This window comes from Anthonomus grandis, chromosome 11, assembly GCF_022605725.1.
Source record: "Anthonomus grandis grandis chromosome 11, icAntGran1.3, whole genome shotgun sequence".
Taxonomy (NCBI): Eukaryota; Metazoa; Arthropoda; class Insecta; order Coleoptera; family Curculionidae; genus Anthonomus; species Anthonomus grandis.
Genome location: NC_065556.1, coordinates 12,681,520 through 12,705,239, shown reverse-complemented (window position 1 = coordinate 12,705,239; position 23,720 = coordinate 12,681,520). Strand labels below are relative to the sequence as shown.

Sequence of the window (23,720 nt, the reverse complement as noted above, 5' to 3'; positions counted from 1 at the left end):
ATTACTATTGAATGTTTCATTATAATAGTCCAAGGTAAATTTCAAATAACAGTAAGAGACTGTAGTAGATCTCTTACTGTATCGGCCTTGAATGCTGTAAGAAAAAGGACAAAGAAGGATGGTTTAAACATCATTCCTCTTAAAGTCAGAATAGTACCATTTATTAGATGCAAATTCAACGGCTTAGGACCACAATAATGCAAGGTAGAAAAATTCCTATGTTGGAAAATATAAAAGGTTTGGGCAGTAACTCTGGACTATTATTCTAGACTAGTTATATCGATTAACATATCGACATAATTTAATCGTATTTCAGGTCCTACGATCTTAAATTTACTAAACTTTTAATTTCTCAGAGATTAAACTAAATTTTTAATCATTCCTGTGAATTGGAGACCAAAGATTGTAAATTAGAAGTGGTGTTTTGTGGGTAAATTGGTCAATTGCTGAATGTTATAATAGTATAGTATATGTTATAATAGCTACGTTAATAATAGTATAGTAATAACGCGATTACGACTTCGGTTAGTGTTTTTGAGAGTTTTCTCTTCCCTCCTTCTTAAAAATCTATGACATGTATATTACCATTTACATACATAAATGTTAAATTATATTTTTTAACAAATATTTAAAAAAAAGATTAAACACCATTTATTTCATCTGTTGTAGAGTGCTTAAAATAAATTAAATATAATTTAAAACATTGGCTGAAAACAAATAGTTTTCTTCAGCAATTGACCAATTTACCTACAAAACACCACTTTTAAATTTTTAATATCTGGTAAATGCATGTACTCGTTTTGTATTGCACTCAAGTGGACAGCTGGTTTGTGGTGAACGGGTGAACAATAAAAACTAGAACTTTTTAAAACTCACCCCTAAAACACATTTGTTCACCTGGCAGAGGAAAAATAAAAAATATCTGTTATATTTCTATTCTAAATGATGGTATAATATTTTGGAATGGAAAAATAGTTATAAGCATATTTTTTCTCTTGCTAAGTAGCAAAAATCTACCGTCATAAAATAATTTTTAGCATTAAGAATATTTAATAAAATTAAGTACAACTAAAATTCACACTATTAACATTTTTAAAATCTATAACCGACTAACACTAGGGTACTATGTTAATGTAGATATAAAATTTACCTGGTAAACTCGTAAAATTTTGTAATTTTAAGTATGACTGTAACATGTAAGTATATTTGATTCTAAAAATACTCGATTACCTATACATGCCAGGAAACCCATTTAAAAGTATGGTAATAAATATAGACATTATTTAATGACTTTACTAAAAAAACATTTCTCGTATTTGATTTATAAATGGAAATGATTGACTATTGTTTCTTTTACCTAATACGAACTATTTCTTTTATATATGATATGGGCTTTAGGATCATATTTCTAAATTGGCATTATATGCCTTATATAATAAAATAAAATTCAAAAAACTCAAAATTTGTACGTCAAATTGTATCTCCTGATTCCAAAAAAAGGAATATGATGAAAATTTAGCTGAATCAGTTAATTAATTAGCTAGTTAAATTAGCATCTTTGTGTGTGAGTATACTACATTTATGGTATTTTTTATAAAAAATGGCATTATTCATGCATTATTAAAATGCATTAAGTGCCGCTTGAGATTCATAGATAGCACTAAGGTTCTGTAAACAAATTAAAGCTATCATTACAATTTTTTTCCTAATAAAGAAATCAAGAAGCCAATGTTACAACAAATACATCAAATAGAAAAAAATAAGAAAACTTAAGAAAGATTACTTAAAGATAACAGATTTTTATAGAAAAATGCTGTGATTAGCCAGATTAACAACTTATCTGCCAGAATTACTATTTTCTTTGGATAGCTATTAGATTATAAATAAGAGGCTGTTGATAAATTTAAAGGCCCAATTTATGCTTATAAAAAGGCAGCGATTAGATTAAAAAACGTCAAAGTTAAGAGTTTTTATTTAGACTAAAGAACTCCAAATTGACGCATCGGCTCCAATATTGTAAAATATTTTACTATTTTAGTGCGATCCGATTATTTCTACCACTTCGTCATCCATTAGACAATCAAAAACTACGAATAATAAAAATAAAATGTCGGTAAACTCGGAGAACCATTTCTAGTTTTTTTCCACACTAGATTTTGTATCAGTATTTTGTAGAAAGCTGGGGCATTTTATTTTCATACCCAGATGACTTCACTCCAGTATGCACCAGCTCGCGTGTTCAGTTTAATTATGAATTCGCGTCTCGTAACTACAAAGTACTGTTTTGTGATTCGATCGAATCTCACCTAGATCGTAGAGTTATCAAGGATTACGCAGAAGCATGTGGTAAAGGTTTTCCCTTTCCGATTATAGCAAACAAAGATTAATAACTTGTCACAGAACTGAGTATGCTGGATCTAGATGAAAAAGATTACACTGGATTACCTATCCCAACAGTATTTATTACATATCCTAACAAGCAAACAGATCGTCTATCTGATATCCTATTACTGAAAGGAATTTTGATGAAATTCTTCGTGTATTGGATTCACCTTAGCGTTGTCTTAATCACCGGGTAACAACTCCTATCGATTTGAAAGAGAAGATATGACGTTTTAATACAGCCTTCGTGAAGAAGAAAAGAAAAAAACTGTTCACATCTGTAACAATGCAGTGCTTGCATTTAGGTAAAAATTATATTCGAAAACTGCAATGCCTGATTTAAGTGAATGTCGCGCAGATTGCCAGAAATAATTGCTGGCGAGAAGAATCTTTTAAAAAAATATCTATACTTACACATACAAAATCTAAATAACATTCTCAAAAAAAAAAACAATTTGCTTCACAAGTTTGTCATAAGTTGATATATATCGGTAGAAAAAATCATTTTATATAGAAATGATATGTTTAAAAGCATTATTCAATACGTCAAAACCATGGAGAAAGGGACTACAATCCTAAGTATTTAGAAATTTAAAGAGATTATTGGGAAGTAGGCTTAACGCAATACACAATATTGTAACGATATTGGGGAAAATCGTCCGGAATAGAGTTTAACCGAGGATACAAGGCCGAGAGTAGTCAGGTCAGTCAAATAAATTTCAGAATATTGGCGCGAAATTTAAATAGCTATAAATAAATACCGTAAATAAATATCTCTATTAGACGTGAGTGATCATGTTTTCGCAGTGAAGGGTGTAAATAAATTAGTTGGCTATTTTTGATTATTTTAATTTACACCTAACGAATGGGAAAAACGCTACAATATGTTACCACAACATCAAGCAAAATTTTCGATTTTTTTACAGGAAATTTTAAATATAAGGAAAATAAAATAAAGCCATTAATTGTCTAATTTTATCATGAAAATATCTGAAGATTTGTAGAAAACTTAAAAAGAAAAATTCCAAATTATTAAAGAAAGAATTTTATCCACTTCAATAAACTGAATCGCTTCCTAAATATACCTAAAATAACAATTGTTAAATAGAATAATCCAATACCTACTTAAATATTTCATAAATTCTCATTTCCAACATTTTTTATCGAATATTTATATTTACTTATACAGATAGACAAGAATGACATTTAGTAACCTAATAGTCCAGAAGCTTGGAATATAAATTACAACATTATATACTTTTATAATAATATATAATAATTAATTAAACATTATTTTATCTGAAAAAAAAAACAAATTATTTTAAATTTACGTGTTATTGGGTTAGAAAACGTCGGCCAGCACAGACGCTTCGAAAACCCACGAAATATAATATACCTCTACATTTGGCTTTCATGAATTACTCGAAAGGCTTCAATCCTATCGAATTATAGGCGATTTTCAACGCTCGGATTAACTGAAAATACTATGCTCTGATTAGGCACATACACGGTGACAATTTACAAATTTGAAATGACCATACATTAGGAACGAAAAAGTGAATAAAAAAATGCTGAAAACAGTTTCTATAAAAGGAAAGGGAAACAAAAACAAACATATTATTAAGATATGTTTGCAACCTCTCATCTGCAACCTCTTGGACAGGGTGAGATGCACTCCATAAATCTTAAATACAAAATTATGTCGAGGACATGCTTTCCAACAATACAATTAAAAGCCGCGTTTCAGAACATTTTTCTCTGTTTATCAAAGATACAATAATTTAAAACATTATTCTAAAAAATTTATTATTTTTTAATTAAATGTTACAAAATATATCCGTTATTTTGAAATTAATAAGTACTTTCAAATTCTTCACTCACAAATGCTTCTCTGGATAGAGCACGGTATTCCTGAACTATTCTATGCTGGAGTTGCTCTAGTGACTGAGGTTGCGGTTTAAAAACCACAGATCTTAGGTGACCCCACAAAAAAAAAGTCAAAAGCTGTTAGGTCCGAGGATTTAGGTAGCCATTCAATAGGATCTCTTCTTCCAATCCATTTTCTAACGGAAACTACATAATGAGAATCTTTTAACAGGCTCCATCTTGTTAGAATTATAGTAAGCGTTTTTCTAGATATAAGTTTTCGTGTATATCCCTCTGATTTTTTATTTCTCGCACTGTTAGTGGTTCGATACACCTATGTAGCATTTTATCTTCCAATATACCAACCCAAACATTAATTTTCTGGCGGTTCTGGCATTCTTGTCATTCTACTAACAACAGTTTTGATTATTAACATGCGTATTTAAATAAAAGGTACACTCATCACTAAAGAAAATATTTGATATTGTCAAGGTTCTTCTGTAATTCTATTTATTAGTTCAATCAATATAGTCTAGTCTTTTTTTTTTTTTTTAATTTATTGACCTTGTGCTGAGCACATTTAGTCACGAAAAACCTCTATATAATTTTTTTAGTACTCAAACTAAATCGGACATCACAAACGACCATGCCAAGTCTGGGACTCAAACCCAGGGCCACACGACTGCTAGGCAGGTATATACCCACCGCGCTGCCGGGGCCGGCTTATAGTCTAGTCATTATTTCACAAAACTGGATACGTCTGTCCGGATCGTTGTCACCAAGTTCTTGCAGTTTTTGCAGTTTATAGGAATAAAGCTTTAAGTACCTTTCTTATTGATAATCCAGTAGCCACCTCTACTTGACGAGTTAATAAAGTTGAATTCATTGCAAACTGACCTAGAATTTCAATTTGCGCTGTTTCGTCGACTACTATGGGTTGATTCTTTCAAATTTGGCTACTAGTTGGGGAATATACACTAATCCTTACTAGCTTGACATGTTTAAAATTCTTTAGAGACATGCCAGTATATCGGTAGCCACTATTTTGAACATTTAATTAAATAATAATAAAAAAAATTAACAAAATACTTACATGCAACTTATAGAAAACGATTATATAATACCCTTAAGGATATCTGTCAAAAAAGGCATGCTTCAGGACGACGAAATCTCCAAAATTGGTCACATTGATATTGAAAGATGTATTCAAGGGCTTGGATTTACAAGAATATGCATTAACGTCAAATATATTTAATGATGATAGGATTTGGATGATATAGCATAACTATCATGATTTATAAGACTTTTCTATGAGAAAAAAAAATCATCATGAATCAATCAATCAATCAATTTATTAATGCCAATATACAAAATAGTGTAAATTGGAACTAGCCTATTTATGTTTCTAGTACCATAGTTGTGTATATCACCCTGTACTTTATACCGATCCCTATTCCTGTGTACCCATAAAAGATTTTCCAATATATATACGGAAGGTAGGGTAAGTATTTTGTTCATAGAGAAAACAGATCTACAATCCTCCCTGCAACCCAGCCTACCCAAAATTCTGATTGCCCTTCTCTGTAGTGAAAACAACCTTTTTGTTTGTGGGGCATGACCCCACTCTAGAATAGCATATGTGGCTAAGGGATGGAAGGTGCCAAAATAGGCTATTCTTAAACCAGATTCAGATAAACATCCAGCTAGGCGACGAAGGCCATATATAGATGTTTTTAGCCTTCCGGCAACAATATTAATGTGGGAATACCAGTGAAGTAGAGGATCCAATAAAACTCCCAGAAACTTCCTTCAGCAGAAGAATCCTTTGATATGTCAGCTGGTCTCAGAGTAAAAATAACTTTGTTGGTCTTGTCTGCGTTGAGATGCAATCGGTTCATGTTAAACCATTACTGAATTCCACCCTGCAATACTCTCAATTTTCTCTCTACGGTCTCAAGAGCATCTCCGGCAGATGCCACTGTTGTGTCATCAACAAAAATGTGAATTTACCAGATGGTTCAATTAATGGTAGGTCATTTATATAGATAAAAAAGAGGATAGACCCCAAAACAAATCCTTGAATAACCTATGGTTACCCCATTTTTTGCTGATGACACCCCACCAACACTTAGCATCTGATTTCTATTGGCCAGATAGGAAGCGAGAAGTTTAACACTGTTGGGACTAAGTCCATATTTAGAAAGTTTTTGCAGAAATATGTTATGGGGAACACAGTCGAATGCCTTGCTCAGATCGCAGAACAAGATACTGCCATATTGCAAGCTATCAAAAGCATTTAACAAGTAATCAACTAAGTCTAAAATGGCCATAGTGGTATATTTACCCTTCCTGAAACTAAACTGGCTGGATGTAAAAAGATTGTTACCCTCAAAAAATTTCACAAGTTGAGCAGCAAAACATTTTTCAAAGATTTTTGAGATTATGGGCAGTAAGGAGATAGAACGGTAGTTCTCGGGCCTATCAGGATCACCCTTTTTAAAAATGATCTGTGAAAAATGATCTGTCAAAAAAGTCTGATCTGAGCACACCTGGAAAAGTGTTCTCCCTGAAGCATCTGTTTATTAGTTTTGTACCTGGAGCTATGATAATGTTTTTAACAGACCTAATTAATTTGACATTTAGCTCATAGATGTCTTGACTAGTCTAATTTTTTAAGCCATCAATAATCTCTCTTACTTTTATGAATGATACAGGAGAGAAAGAGAAAACATTCTCCGGCATACCCAGAACAGAGTGACTTTGGATTGGGTCTCCCTGCGACCGTGGAATGTCTCTAACAGTATCATGGGCAATACGTGAAAAGAAATTATTGAAATCGTCAGCCGTTAAAGTTCTTTCATAAGATTTTTTCGTTTTTGACGTACCTACACTATCATTGACAACTTGCCATACGGCCTTAGTTGGATTAGTAGACTTTTATTTTTGCCTCCTGTATAGCAGCTCTATAAGCTTTTTGAAAGTCCTTAAAATCCCCCTCAAAATTTTTGTTTTTGTACTGTCGAGACACTCCACTCAGCAACTGTAGATGATACCACATGGCCCTTAGGTTATTGTCAAATGCCCATGTCCGGGATAGGAGTCAGATTGAAAAAAAAAATGGGTATGGAACAAATAGAAGTTACAGTTGAAGATAAAATAATAGAAAACGTAAGGCACTACGCATTTCTAGATTATAAATTACAAATAGGGAAAAAAACCAATAAGCCCAAATTCCTATAAGAATAAGTCTTAGTAGCTGGGCAGCTTTAAGTAACCTTGGATTTATTCATAAGTCCAGTAGTAGTCTCATAAAACTAAAAAAAAAGTCTATCTAACTTCAAGTTACACAAAGAACAATAAAAACAGCTATGCTGGGAATTAGTTTATGAGATTGAGTTTCAAATGAAGAAATCATAAATAGAAAGAAACTAACAGGTGTGAACAAACGAGTAGCGAAAGAAAAACGGACATGGGCTTGACATATTGCAAAACATAGCACAGGCAGATAGACATACAAACCTGACCTACATGACATCCAGAAAATTGTTGCAAAAAGTGAATGGGAATCAGAATACGGATATACGGACCGACAGGGATTAAAAAATATGAATAATGAGTATCGGGAAAGTTAAAATAAAATAAAATGCGTATTCAGAGTAAGAAAGAACGTATTAACATCTGCTTAGCGCTTTTAGCCGTAGACCATTATAATGACTATGACTTTGTTAAAAGAACGACTCTACTAAAACAAAAGTAAAGAAAAATCGTAGACCATCGCTATACATATATAAATGGTATTTGTTGAAAATGTGAGCACCAAGCAAGACGTATGTACTTCGCCTAGTAAGTAGGCTCCATAATATTTATTTGCCAACCGAATAATAAAAGTGACAAAGCTTGTCATAGATGGCTAAATTAAAGAAAGAAAATTTGCTGTCTTGTTACTGATACTATCAAAATATGGAAGAGATTTATAAAGTCTAAAATCACAATAATATACAATTAAAATCAAGTAAATATAATAAGAATTACACATAATATGCCATAAATAGTTTATTTAAAATATTTTAGAACATGATATTATGAACAACAACGAGAACTTTACGTTACATGCGTACAAGAAAATTCCTGACACAGAATAATTCTCTAAAATCGGAACTGGAAATCATAACATTTATGAAACAAAAACTGCAAAATAGTATTTCTGAATTTGGAAATTGTATTATATTATATATATGTTATTATATTATAAATTTTCTTTTGCTTATTTCTTATATGAGCAGGTAGTAAGTTGTAAGCTTTAATGGCCATATAGTAAGGTTCTCTTTTAAAGTAGGTGTCAAAAAAATACGAGGGAGCATACTCAAACCTTCTCTTGAAGTATAACTGCATATTTTGGGTAAATGTAATAAAAGCAAGCTTACAAGAAGCTTGTGGATAAAGCTTCAGTAAATAATTAATAATGCTAATTTTTACTAAAGGAATATGTCTGGTGCATAATGACTTGAGCATCTAAATATTATCTTATAACTATAGTTAAACTATTAAAACTATAGTTTATGATTGCCTGATGGATGCCTGAACATATAAAAAGTACATTAGCTCACAAAATTTTACTGTCAGAACCTTTCTACACATAAGAGAGCACAAAAGCTGTTTATTCTTGACTAAAGTCTTGTTAAATATGTTGATTCTATCCAAAGTTGAATCGATAGTAGCATTAAGAAATTTGAAATTACCATGCATTGCTGCAGGCCCACAAGTCAAGGACAAAAAATCTGTTTTAGAATATTTCAATGTTAGTCTATATATCAGGCACCAGATCTGCAGGCTTTCCACCGGTTGAAAACACACAACCGCAGTGATTTCACTTCATACTTTGCCAGCAAAGTCAACAGCATTTTGACGAACCAGGCAAATGCCAAAACCGGCTGGAAGAGTGTTAATATAAATCAAGAACAGCACAGGTCCAAGAATTGAGCCCTGGAGTACTCCCTCGTTTATACATACAAATTTTGATAAAAAATATTTTGAGCCATTTAACAAGTCTTGCATGAATAATTCCAAGAGAGAGGAGAACAGATCTCTTATCCCATAACTCCTCAGCTTCTCCAAGAGCATCCAATGGTCTATTAAGTCAAAGACCTTTGACAGATCAAAGAGAAGATCTGCTTTCTTCTTGCTTTTCCTCAAAATGTCAACAATATAAATAATTAATGGTACTAAAAGTTACCAGTCAAGTTTTGTGTACATGACTCTCTCGAAGGTCTTTAACACAGACCACAACAAAAATAAAAATGTTGTCAGGTCTGTCAACTTTTTTAAAAATCGACCGCAGTTTAGCTCCTTTTTAAATCTCGTAGAGAGATTCCATTAAAGGATCACTTATATACAGGACGTTTCATAAGAAAGGAGACGAAATTTAATTTAAATTCATTTGAAAAATGATTTTTGTTTAAAGAAAAAACAGTGGCGTACCATTTTTTTAAAGAGTTCACTAGGTTATAGCCCGCATGGATGCCACTGGTAAAATAAAAGATTAAATTATGTATTTAAAAATATTATTAGATGCATATATAAACTGCTTACTAATTTTCAATAAAATATCTACAAGAATTTCAAATTAATCGTAAAAAATAAGATTTTTTTAAAAATTTTATCACGTTTTATCTCAAAATCTAATGGTTTTCGGATAAGGGTTTATTGCGCAAACTTGCTTATTTTGAGGCCCTTTACAATCCTTTCAAGTTTGTCCCACTAATTATGAAACATCCTGTATAATACAGGATATAGGAGAATATTTATGGATATAACTTCAGTGTTTAAGTAAAACAGGACCATCTCATCTAAATCAACTGAAAATGTATTAGAAAGTTTAGTTATGACGCTAAATGCTGCATGATCTGTAACCGAGTGTAGAAAAATTGTTGGAGAGTTAAGAATTTGTACATTGTAATTTAAGTTTGCTTCTGCACCACTATAAGGTTGCTTCGAAAATATATTGACAATTAAGGAAGGACCCTCCATTATCACATTGTTATTTTAAGTTTGATAAGTTTTAAAAATATTTCAAGCTGTTTACGCAAAGAATATATTAACCTTCCAATTTGACTCACTAACTTGTAAATCTCTGTGTAGTTAATTTTTGTGTTTAATCAGTTTAAAATTGTTATCGAAATTGCACTGGTAAAATAACATTTCCACCATATGGTACAAGTCAACTGTTGACAATATGTGTTTGGACTTGTTTGTTATTTTGTTATTTAAATTAAAATTTCCATTACTACGAGAAACTTAGACTATCGTCATCTAGTCATTGCCGAACGGGAAGAACATAGTGAGGAGGAGCGCCTTGCTGGAAATATATTTCAGACGACGAGTTTCCAGATAAATGGATAGGGCGAAGGAGGCCTATAGAATGGCCTGCTAGATCTCCTGATATAACGCCGTTAGACTTTTTTCTATGGGGTCATTTGAAATCTATTGTGTTTACTCCCCAATCTGAAAGTTTGGATGAACTTCGTCAACGCATCATCGACAGCTGATATCCCAGCATGATATCCCAAAACATGTTTTTGAAAATATCCGTCAGGAATTTGAACATCGCCTATATCATTGTTTGGCCAAAAACGGGCAACATTTTGAACACTTATTGAAACGCTTAGCTGCATCCTAGAATAGTCGCAGCATCTTAAATAGCAAAAATGATTATGAATTTAATAGATATGGTTTAAAGGTTTCAAGTTTCCAAAAATTAAAAATTCTGGTTCTATTTAAATAAATAAATTTATAAATTATTATTCTAAATTAATATTTTGCTTGGTTTTGTGTAGACGACGTAGATCTTACCATTAATTCTGCGCAAGAGATACCTAATAACAATAAAAACAAAACAAAAAAAACACGTTAAATAAAAGCACAAATAAATATTACTGTAAACCACTAAACCAATTTAGTAAGTTTATTAAAGCCTTAAAAAGTAAAAAAAAAATTTCGATTTAGTACGATTAAATAATATTAAGAATGACCATTAGTAAAACAACTTCACCCGCACATATGGGTTAACACTCCTACACCAAAAAAAAATGGTATATGTTTTGGTAAGAAATGGTATATGATGCGTAAGTTGTGAAATTTTTAGGGCTGATCATTTATACGGGGTATTTTTAAAAGACATGCCCACCAGCGTGTAAACTTGGTTCTTAAATTTACCTCCTCATCGATTTAAAATTTGATAAACAAAAGCCATAAAAAATAATTGATGTAGCATTTAAAACAATTTATGAACACATATTTTATTCTATCGGCCAATTAGCAATCTGTTTTTTTTTTAAGAAAGCTGTAGCAAAGCAATAATCAACTAATTCAACACACATCCATGATCTATTAGCATTAATTTTCATATTTACGATGGGATTTCATTAAGGCTTGTGCCTGCCTCATTCCATTCCTTATAAAACAATATTTATTAGAAGAAATATCGCATATGTCACAACATGCGAGTGCCTATAAAAACATACGCTGTATAAATAATTGTTGTGCATAGTAAAATGCAAACGTACTGTATAATTAATTAGGAGCTTAAATTATTGCCTTATTTATATGTGAGGTTCGGTTTTGCTTATTTCCTATGATGTTCTGTAAATTATTAAAGCAAAACGAAGAAACTGCTTGTAGTTTTGATTTATTATAAATGCAAATTGATCAGCAGAGCCCAATCTAATGAAACTCAAACAAGAAATATTTGACAACTCGAAAACAACATTACTAGGGTAATAATAGAAATTCTTAATCTTGAAGAAACTAAATCAGTGAAAAGGAAAGTATAAGTTGAATGATTTGGATTTTTTTTGAAACCATAAAATATTATGTAAGTGTTTTAGAAATTACGAAAATTAATTAACTTCTTTTTGAGTTTTTTGAAAATTTACTAATTTTCCTTAGGTTTCATGAGGATGATCCTGACTGAGAAGCCATTAAAACATCTTGATGTCTTTATTATGAGGGCCTTGGCCTGGCCTTCATAGCTGGAAACAACATAACAGACTTAGTATTGAAGACAAAATCATTTCACTACATTAAAACGTTTTTTGTATTTGCTCCAAGCATAAAGACAACATAAATTGACAAGACAATTGTTTTACTATTGCCATCAATTTACTATTTGTTTATTTTACGAACGAACAACCAAAAAGTTTAGTCTAATATCATTGAGGTAAAGGAAGGAGTATTGGAAAATCATGGAAATTCCTTAGATCTCACATTTTGGACGTACTCAATAACTGAAAACTTCTAGGAAAGGATATTGTAAAATTTAGAAAATTATATTTCACGCTTGACCGAAACGTCGTATTAATATTCCCATCTATTCTTACTATTCCTAGATTAATTAATACCCACTTTATTGCTCAAATTATATATTTGGCGCAGTCAGTAGGATTTATACCTGGAACCTAATAAAGAATTTATGCCTGGAACTTTTTTTTGCCAAAACGGATTACCTACGAGACCTTGAGGTTGAAAGTCCTTATATAAAGTTCTTCTACTTGAAACCCTCAAAACTATCGATTCTACTGTATGTCCACAAGCTGACGTTACTAAATGTCCAATAACCAGTCAATTTCATAAACCATATGATCATGTTACTTCCTTAAGAAGAGAATATAAAGGAAAATTCATGCAAAAAATATAAAGAAATGTATAAAATGACCGGAAGTTTCTTCGTAAACTTACGAAGTAGATACAACATTAATGTAAATCAAAAATCGGTTATCATTATTTAAAAAATAATAATTAACAATAAGCAACCAAAAATATTTCCTGATCTTCAAATACCGAAGTCCTTGTTCTTAATTTAAGTTTATATCTTCAAATCAATTAGGTATTAGGTGTGCTAGATAATTTGCAACTGCTCTGAAAATAGCCAAATAGAAGCTGCTCTAGAGTATTCGTTCTTAGAAATATTCAGGAAAGTAAGCATATAAACCATCCTTACATATTATCATGGAAGGAATTATCTGAAAATGATATTTAAACGCCCCGAGCCAGAAAATTATATTTCTAGATTTATATATTCTCTTTTAATCTCATTATTTAGTCAATTACTAATTTAGTTTAAAAATGAAGTTTTTTTAAAAAAATAAAATCTTCGGTACCTAATTTTTGTATGCCTTATAAATAATTTTTTAACATATCCCTACGATAAATATTTTATTCAAATAAAATCCTATAATTAAAAAAATGTGTGTAGCATCCACTTAAGTTATGCTCTTTTTAGTTGCCAAACTGGTAAGCCACTTGAACGATCATGTCTTTTAAAATACCCATTCTCAAATCAGCCCTATTCCAAAAAAATCAGTATATTATCGTTGAGTTATTATGAAGGTGGTGGTTTTTTTAAATTAAAAAAAATGGCGCTGAATATTAATAAATTAGAATGGTGGTAAGAAATGTTCGACGCTATCTAAAAAGTACCTTTGGCGCCATACGTCGAACCAAGTAGACCGGGCGTATAGTTAAACCTAGCGTGTGCGTCTATCGAGTACACTTGTCCTGAAAATAAATAGAAAAAAACATGCTTATTTTCCAGAGAATCATTTACGATTGGTTCGCTAGGTGCCACTACTTAGGCATGTGCGGTTAAAAAATCCTGGAAGTAATTGAGAACAGAAAGAAAGATGGCGGGTACGACAGCAGTTTTAACATGCCTATAAAAAGTCTGAAATAAGAAATTTATAGAGGAAAACCCTATTTTTGTATTTTGTGTTTATATTTTGGCTTTGCTCTACAATAACTGAAAAGAAAAGAAATAGGATTATGTTAAAAATATTAAGTAGATTTTACCTTGCCAGTAGTAGCTTCCGGGGGCTCCAATGAAAAGTCTATCGCCAACCTGGAAGCAAGCAAAAAAAATTATTAATATTAATCTAACCATAACTAACGAAATTTTGTTTTTATTATTAATGTTTTATGTCTACCAAACACTTTATATAGATAAAGCAGAGAAATACTTAAATTGCTTAACGGCACTTATAACCACTTTAGCAACAATTCTAAAAGCAATAATTAATAACTTAATAAGGCAAAACTTAGCCGCTTTCAACGGTTAATATATTTCTACTCCATTCTTCTATAGGCCTCTCCTAATTGTCCAAGCACTCCAAGATAAATTCCCTCCTAATAAAATCAAATACCGTGAAGAAGTAATACGGCCGTATCTCGCATAGAGTTTATGAAATTATTACAGACTTTTCAGAACATCACGCTCTTCCGCCTTGTTTAGAGCTGAATAGCTTGTAATGACTTAAATGTGTTCTGCGAGTCACATTCATACATCTATTTAACAGCCTAGAATACCTGAGGAATACCACTTGCATTTATTACTTGGGGGGAAAAATGTAAATTAAACCTTCCATCATATGGTGCATAATGCATTCCTAAGTACACACTGTAAAATATCTCGATTGCAAAGCTGTTTATGAGTGTTATAGTGGCGGTAATGAGAACCAAGTAAAATAAAAATGAGATACGGGTACTTTATGTGCGATGAGTGTCTGTATGCCAATATCAACTACTGTAAACACGTTTATAGAATTACCGTGTTCAAGAGGTCATATATTTTCTTTTTAAAATTATTCGTTGGCAAGATACTTAGCGGCTTATATGCTTCGGGCTCTTAAGCATAATATTTTAAAGCAATGATGAACAGCTTTGTATCGAAGGTTTTTAAATTGTTTAAAAAAATAGCCACCTAGTATTTATCTACAAACTTTTTAGAATATAATGGATTGAATGCATTATTAGACATTATTCCTGTAAGTGTTTTAATTACGGTAAAGTTAAGATTTGTATTGGAACATGTTTTTTAGTATATTGTTTAATAAATCAATACATCATTTTAGTAACCTACTGACTTACTGTTTTTTAACATGACCATGAAGAGAACAGATGCATTTATCACTTACGTATAAAAATATAAAACTCTGTGGTATACCAGATAAGATCGAGTTTTTCAGAAAATGTATCTTTATAGCAAATTTTTTGATATCTTTCAGACAAATATTACCCAGTAAAAGAAGCCGTAGAATAAAAATAATGAACTCTTTTGGAAACCCAAAATATTTGGATGCTAAAAGCTTAAATATTTTGGGTATATATTGATTAATCGTATATTATAATACTGCCTTTTTTATTTTAGCCAGCATTGTAGATGTACATCCCTATTCACACTGAGTCTTAGGTAATAGTTTTATATTCAAAAAATAATACTGAATTGATTTATATAAAATCTTTTAGAAAAGAAATCTTTTTAAAAATATTTAGAAGCCCGCTGGCAAAATACTTATGATACGCATATCAGAAAAATCATTAGAATCACTTTGGCATGTAGAGTTCCAATAGCATTCTTTCATTAGTTTATTATGTGAACGAAGAGAATATCAATTAACCGACTACAGAATTCTGACGCATTCCACGGACTGAAGCATTCTAAGAGAAATGTCATCATGCAATCATTTTTCAGCATGTGGAAAATTGCTCTTTGTCTTCTCAGTGTCTGTTAAGGCTAAAAAAGAATTTATTGGTTGTATTTAAAAGATTAAAATTATAAAAAACTATTTTAGTATTTAGTACAGTTGTTATTTACAATTTCAAAAAATTAGAAAAAATAAAAGTTATTAGCATCAGGATTAGAAAGGTGATGAGATAAATCCTTCTTTGTTGACTCTGAAGTATGGATATTTCAATTGCAAAGTGTAGACCATGTTCTACGACTATTTTTTCGGAAAGCAATAAAATCTAGATAATTTTACTTCTTCCGTCTTACTATACTACAGGGTGTCCGGAAGCTAGATGCAATCCTTTAAGGGGGTGATAGCTGACTTAATTTCAAACATTTTAAGCTAAATACGTGTAGGTCGAAATTTGTTTATAAATTTTTTATAGCAATTTTTGCATTTTTCTCAAGAAATACCAAAATTTCACACTTAAACGGTAATAGAGCGCAAGTTACAATTAGTATCGGAGTTTCAAAGTTTATTTTGTTTTGTCTAATGTGTATTAATAAAAATACGATCAATTTCAAGCTTCTGTGTAAACTTATAGAAAAAATAGAGACATTGAAATGCCCTTTATTTTTAGATATCCCTCATGCCGATGCCTGGCCAATTCTCAGAATTATGGCCTCTTTTGTGCGGCAGGTCATGTAAACAAAACTTACTGGATTGGTTTTCTATTATGGGACAGTTAGTTCAGGTAAATATTCAGGTAAATAAAAAGTAATAAAAACAAAATTAGGCAGAGATAAAAAAAAAATTAACAGTACTTAATAGTAGATACTGTAGGGTAAGGGGTACCTAGTAGGTACTTTGGGGTGGGGGTTACAAGTTAGGTACTCGCTTAATAAATAAAAACGTGTGATCTTAGCCTCTTGTTATTTAGTTTCACTCTCGCCTCTAATTTTGTAAGATTATCAACTTCGTACTGACTTCAACCACTGTTTTTTAAATCGAGTTTCTGCCCGTTTTATTAAACAGTATTGTAAAATGGAATTTACCAACCAAGAGTACGCTGACATTGTCTTCACATATGGACGCGCTAAAGGTAATGGAGCTTTGGCACGACGCTTGTACCAAGAACGTCGACCAGATCGGAGGTTACCAAACTTCAGGGTGTTTCAAAACACCTTTCGCCGTCTTACTGAAGTTGGCATTGGGGATAATCCGGCACGTGGAGACAATCCTGGCCATAATATTGTAGAGATTGAGGAGCAAATACTGGAAGCTTTTACCGCAGACCCTACTGCAAGCATCAGAAAAGTAGCTGAAGACCTTGGCCTTTCTAGATGGAAGGTGTGGACGATCATGAAGAAAGATGGACAGTATCCCTTTCATGGTACGGGGGTGCAGGGCTTACAAGAAGAAGACCCTGCAAGACGAATTCAGTTCTGCCGCTTTTTATTGAACATGGACATCGAGGACCCGTTATTCTTAAGAAGTATCTTGTGGACACACGAGTCTAATTTTTCCAGGGAGGGTATTACCAACTTCCACAACCTCCACGAATGGGCTGCCAAAGATGCAAATCCGCACTGAAAAAAACAAAAATCATTTCAGAACAGATTTTCGGTCAATTTGTAGGTTGGAGTAATAGGCAGGACTATTATTGGGCCACATTTTCTACCAGAGAATTTAAATGGTGCCAACTATTTAGATTTTCTACAAAATGATATCCCCGTTCTTCTAGACGAAGCTGGAATATTGGAACGAGAAGGACCAATAATCTTTCAGCAAGATAGTTATCCAGCGCATTGGTCCTTAGCTGTCAGGAATTACTTAGGCGACTGTTTTCCGGACGGTGGGATCGGTAGAGGCGGAACCTTTCCTTAGCCCCCTCGATCGCCTGACCTAACTCCGTTGGATTTTTTCATATGGGGCCGGGCAAAGGAGCTTGTATACACCACCGAAATAAGAACAAGAGAAGAGTTGATTCGCAAAACAAATGAAGCATTTGACAGGATGAAAGAAGATAGGACCATAAGAGTAACCACCACCGAAGTAACAAAAAGGGCTCATGCCTGTATTAGAAATAATGGATTGCATTTTGAACATGAACAATAAATAGTTGTTTATTAGTAAACAAAATTGTGTTTTATTTAACATTAAAACCTAAAATAACCCCACAATCGGGGCTCTAATGCTTAGTAGACTTATGAGAGGTCTCAGTCTAATAATTTTTGTTTACATGACCTGCCACACAAAACAGGCCATAATTCTGAGAATTGGCCAGGCATCGGCATGAGTGATATATAAAAATAAAGGGCGTTTTAATGTCTCTATTCTTTCTATAAGTTTACACAGAAGCTTGGAATTGATCGTTTTTTATTAATACACATTAGACAAAACAAAATAAACTTTGAAACTCCGATACTAATTGTAACTTGCGCTCTATTATCGTTTAAGTGTGAAATTTTGGTATTTCTTGAGAAAAATGCAAAAATTGCCATAAAAAATTTATAAACAAATTTTGACCTATACATATTTAGCTTAAAATTTTTGAAATTAAGTCAGCTGTCACCCCCTTAAAGGATGCATCTAGCTTCCGGACACCCTGTATATAGTAACTGTTATATTTCTAACTATAATTATTCCAAAAATTAAGACTTTTTGAAGCTTTATACTATTGAAAAGCTCTATTTTTATGGTCAATCAACGTATTTTTATGTTCAGATTAGGTCTAAACCATTTAGCATTTGGTTTTGTGATTTGACCTGTTTTTATAGAAACGTGCTTCTCTAAGTACTTCTATACTTATTTAAAGTATTCATTTTATTATCCATATTATTATTATTTTTTATAGAATGACGATCTAATGATGAAGATCATTAAGAAAACTCTGATAATAGAATGTATTAAAACATTTATAGCGTAACAATTTTTGCAGTATTTTATCTTGAGATCACCTATCTCACAAAATGTTATGAATGTCATGACAAAAGTCTATGATTAGAAATTGAATCAACGTTGAAAGTAACAGAAAACTTTAAATTTAGTAATTTAGAAATAAATATTGGGTCTGCCAAAGTACTCGAGTTGGCTATATTTCGAGTTGGTTCAATAATTATTTGTGATAAGTTATAGGTTCGCAAGAAGATTAAAACTGGATTTAGAAAGTTAAAAAAGTTGATGTTAAAGCCGTCAAGACGATTTATTAAGCGAGAGCAAAGATAATATATAGCATAATATTATAAATACCAAACACAAATGACATTGTATTTGATTTGGGCAGTCGGTAGTTAACACAAAATGATGTAATAATATTGAGTGTTTTTAGTGGCTATTGTCGCACAATTTATGAATAAATCATGTACTATATAGGTCTGGCCAACTCAGACCTTAAGTGCGAAGATCATTTTAATAACTTGTAATAATAAATCATATGTCACAGTTACTACCTCTACTAACTAAAGTTCGGCCTAAGTTCTACGTAGAGAAAGCCGAGCGACAAGAATGGACTAGCAAAGATGTACTGCGGGATCTCGAGTTGTATTGCTTTAAAAAATGCATTTTTTCTCTTAGCAGAATCGGTGAAACATTGTCGTTCTTTCAAGAAATTGGCGAGTTGAGTGTATAAAAATCAGATTTTGTGATTAACATTTTTGAGATAAACCCCGATAGAAATAACTTCTCACTATTGCTGTGGAAGATAAACGAGGCAGTTTGAATCTGATACGGTAACGAGAAACTACAAGTATTATCTTTAGAACATGCTTGTTTATTAAAAATAATTTTTGGTGACAACCCTTCTATACTGTAGAACTATTACATAAATTTAAAAGTAACTGTCAGATTTACCCTAGTGTCTTGAAGGTGACGTCTGTGTTATCAAGTTGACGGGCTATGGTCAACAAAATAGTACGTCGGTTTAAATATATTTAGAGGACGCCTACTATTTTTAATTTAGGATTTAAGAATGCTATGAAATTAGTTCTTAAATCTGATACGATTATGAGACGCCACTTTTTCACATACGTATGACCTTCAGAGCTTCATAATTGCTCAGTAAAAAGACTTTTTGAACAAATGTAAGAAAATACTTTTTATTTTTATGAAATATTTGAGTTTGCGTGGACTTTTATAGCAGAACGTAGAACCAGTATAAACATATTGATTATACTTAGATACACTATCGGACAAAAGTAGAGCAACACTTCCAGAAATATTTGCAAATACCAATTTTAAAATTATAAATGCATGATAATGTATACAAATCCACAAAGTTTTAAAACTACAGAGTAGGCTATGATTATCAATGTCAACAAAAATTTTCGCAATCAAAACAAATGATTTTATTTTGACGTTTAAGTTTAAATGCTTCATAGTAACGCGTCAAAAGTAAAGCAACATTCAAATAATTTGTTCAAAAGAAGGGTTTTAGCAAAAGTAAAGAAATAAAATAATTGTATAAGGTAATTTTTATGTTTTTTTGAACATTTCTGTGTAATATTAATCATGCTGAGAGCAATTCCAATTTCAAAAGACTTGAAGCAAAGAGTTGTGAATGGATTCATGGAAGATAACAAACAAGCCGATATTTTAAGACAGTTTGAGTTACCCCGGTACACTGTATCCAAAATAATATCATCGTATAATGAAAGGGGACATTTAGAGAAGTTGCCAAAATCGGGAAGGCCAAGGAAAACATCAGTAATGACTGACAGACGCAGACGCATCAAAAGGATTTCCCAAAATGATCCTTAGAAGTCCGCACCTCAATTATTGCCAAAATTTCAGAAATTACGGTTGGTATACGAACAGTACAAAGAGGTTAGTAGACGCAAAGTTATTTAGTAGACGTCCAGCTAAAAAGCCGTTAGTTTCAATAAGAAATAGATCAGCAAGGTTGGCATTTGCACGCCGGCATTTAAACTGGACCGTCAATGACTGGAAGAAAGTTCTATTCAGTGATGAAACGCGCTACAAAATATTCAATTCTGATGGAATGAAGCGTGTGAGGTGACCAATCAATACAAGCTTTAATCCTAAATACGTAACACCTACAATTAACCATGGTAAAGGTAGTGTATTTTTATGTTTTTCATGGAATGAGGTAGGCCCTATGCACTTTATTAATGATGCGATGGACCGATTTGTTCATAGGGATATCATGCAGAATGATTCCTTATGCAGAATGGGAAATGCCATTGCGTTTTATTTTTCAACAGGACAACGATCCAAAATATTCTTCACAAGTTGTTCAACAGTGGTTTCGGTAAAATAATGTTCGTGTTTTACAGTGGCCAGCACAATCCCCAATTCTTAACCCAATTGAGAATCTCTGAGAAGAAGTAGAACGTCGTATTCGTACCCAAATGTTTCCAAATAAACAATCCTTAATAAATAAAATTAGTAAAGTTTGGACAAGTCTTCCCGAAAATGTCATTCAGAAGTTGATTGCTTCAATGCCGCGCCGTTTTCAGCAAGTAATTAATAATAATGGATATTCTATCAATTACTAATGTATAACTTTCAATTGTTTTTGTTGTTAAATGTGTTAAATATTTTTTGTTGAACTACAGTAAAATAAAATACTGTTAAATACAATTTGTTGCTCTAATTTTGTCGCCCCAATTCTTATCAATTTTTATAATCATTAATATTTACCGTTCTTAAAATGGTTAAAAGTACACCAAAATGTACTGAAATATTACTTTCAGTGTAAGGATAGTGTGACATTAAGATTAGCGAAAAATCACAACCCAATAATTTTTTTTATTCAAACATGAATAAAATTGAACTTTGTTGCTCTACTTTTGTCCGATAGTGTATTTTTTGAATATTACAAGGTAACTGATAAAATGGCAACAACTATATTGATATCGGGACAGAATATTTCTTGTCGTATGCAAATTCTTCTATGCACTCGCGAATAAAATATTTTAAGTAATAAAGAAAAGGAATATGTTAATTAAGCAGCAAACATAAATTATCAATTGACAAAAATTTATCCATTTAAGCTTTAAAAGGTTTACTGCTTTAAGAGAATTGATAGGGAACTAGCATATTGCTTTCATAAAAATCAGTTGCTTCAGAAAACTTTGGTACTATATGCAAGAATGAAGAACTCCTAAGTAAAGATTGTCAGGTGACTTATTTTAGATTGAAAGCATCTTTGGGAATGAGCATTAAGTGCATATTGCATGATTATTTAGCTATAAAAAAAAATATCCGTCTTTGATGCAGCAGAATTTAATAAAAGATTAAAAAGATGCTCATGCCAATTGAGGCTAAGAAATACTCAAGAAATTAATCATCGTGTAAAACACCATCCAAAAGTTATGCACAACCTCTAAACAGGTAAAGAATCTTGGATCTAGGCGTATAAGACTGAAAAAAATAGTCCACTATAAAGATATTTTCAAAACAGAAATCCGAGAATAGTGATTTGTGCTTGAAGGACAATAAATTATAAGTAATTATTAAAAAGTCTTTTGGAATAAATAGATATGCAGTAACCATAAGGTTGAAGCAAAATAGAATGGGCCATTTTAAATGGTATTAGAGCATCAGAAGTGCTTGGTAATGTATGGCAAAAAAAGCGGCAACGAAGGATCATTCTTTATTATAAGATTTCAATCCCTCACAGTTCAGCTCAAACCACTACTTCTTATACTAGCTAAAAAGTTAAGTTCATTGGTTATCCTCAATACATAAGCACTTAATATTTATTTAGACTTATTAAAAACAAAATGCATGCTCAATGTTTTTTAGCGTCTAAAGAAGGCACTAATGCATTAAAAAACCTTAAATGATTTAGAGATACCTAAGTCAGAGCAAGAAAAGTTGCGAAAAGCAATATAACCATTTTCGACAATAAATTATTGTCCTTTTATTATTAAGTTCAAAATATAAATGATAACTCTCGTACGTTTCGATATTGTAATTTATGTCAATTCCCGATACTCTTTTATTTTATTATTATTATTTAAGTGAAAGCATTGAAGAAAAATCAAAGTTTCTCTTTGGTATATTTAACTTAAAAAATTTGTATCTACTATTATTAAAGATTAAATCAGTTGTATATATATCTGATATGATCTTTAGAACCTTTAGATCAACGTAAATGTTTGGTGGATGTAAAAATATATTGATGAATGTATAGCAGTCTTTCTTTAAAAATTTATGATTTATGGATTCTGAGCTGGCAGCCTTGTATTTTGATTTTCTGGATATAGAAATCTGATTACTGAAACAGGGTTGTTAATAAAAAATTATTCGTGTTCTTTAACCTTCCGAGATCATAGATTCTTCGATTTTTTTTCCTTTCGTGTATTTATGAATAACTTCTATTTCTATTCCAGGATGTTAATTCGGATAAAATTGTCACTAAAAAGGGGTAACTTGTACTTTAGTTGGCAGATTGTCTGTTTCTTTAGGTGATGTTTAAGTACACATAAATCTAGATAAGTGTTCAGTTAAAGGATTTTCCTTAACAAATTATGGATAATAAAAAAGTATACATTAAAATATGGAATTAATATTATGAAATATAATATTAATTAATGCAATATCATATATAGAAAAGAATCTTTCGTTAAAACAAACATAATTGTATGAGGTATAAATATCTGAGGTATATATACCAAACTCAATATTTACAGAAAATATGTACAATTTTTACATTTAAGCTTTTCAAATATTTATAAGTGATAGAGCATACATATTTAAAGAGAATTTTGGTGGTGTTGAAGAGTAAAACAAGAAATTTATAGCTATCATTGTTACTGGTAGTGGTTTTCATATTCAAGTAATAAATGTAGGTGATTCCTATTTTTCTAGCAACCCGATATTTTTTGATCTAGTTTATATACATCCTTTAAGTGCCATATATCTTAGAATTTTGGTGCTTACAGCTTTAATATTATTATATTCTAGAAGATATATTTGAAATGAACGTGTTGAGGACACCCTATATAC

At 31.6% G+C, this 23,720-nt stretch overlaps 1 protein-coding gene across 3 annotated transcripts in view; it reads right to left on the bottom strand.

Annotated features, from left to right (window-relative positions):
* The window catches only part of LOC126741883 (integrin alpha-PS2), a 264,327-nt gene that overhangs the window by 68,519 nt on the left and 172,088 nt on the right, over window positions 1-23,720 (bottom strand). For 2 of the 3 annotated variants that reach the window (XM_050448343.1, XM_050448342.1), the window contains exons 6-7: window positions 14,092-14,140; window positions 13,723-13,800 (exon numbers count right to left, since the gene is read on the bottom strand). In XM_050448343.1, the coding sequence (XP_050304300.1) occupies window positions 13,723-13,800; window positions 14,092-14,140 (127 nt within the window). The remainder of the gene's footprint in view (window positions 1-13,722; window positions 13,801-14,091; window positions 14,141-23,720) is intronic. The other variant, XM_050448344.1, reaches the window with a different exon arrangement.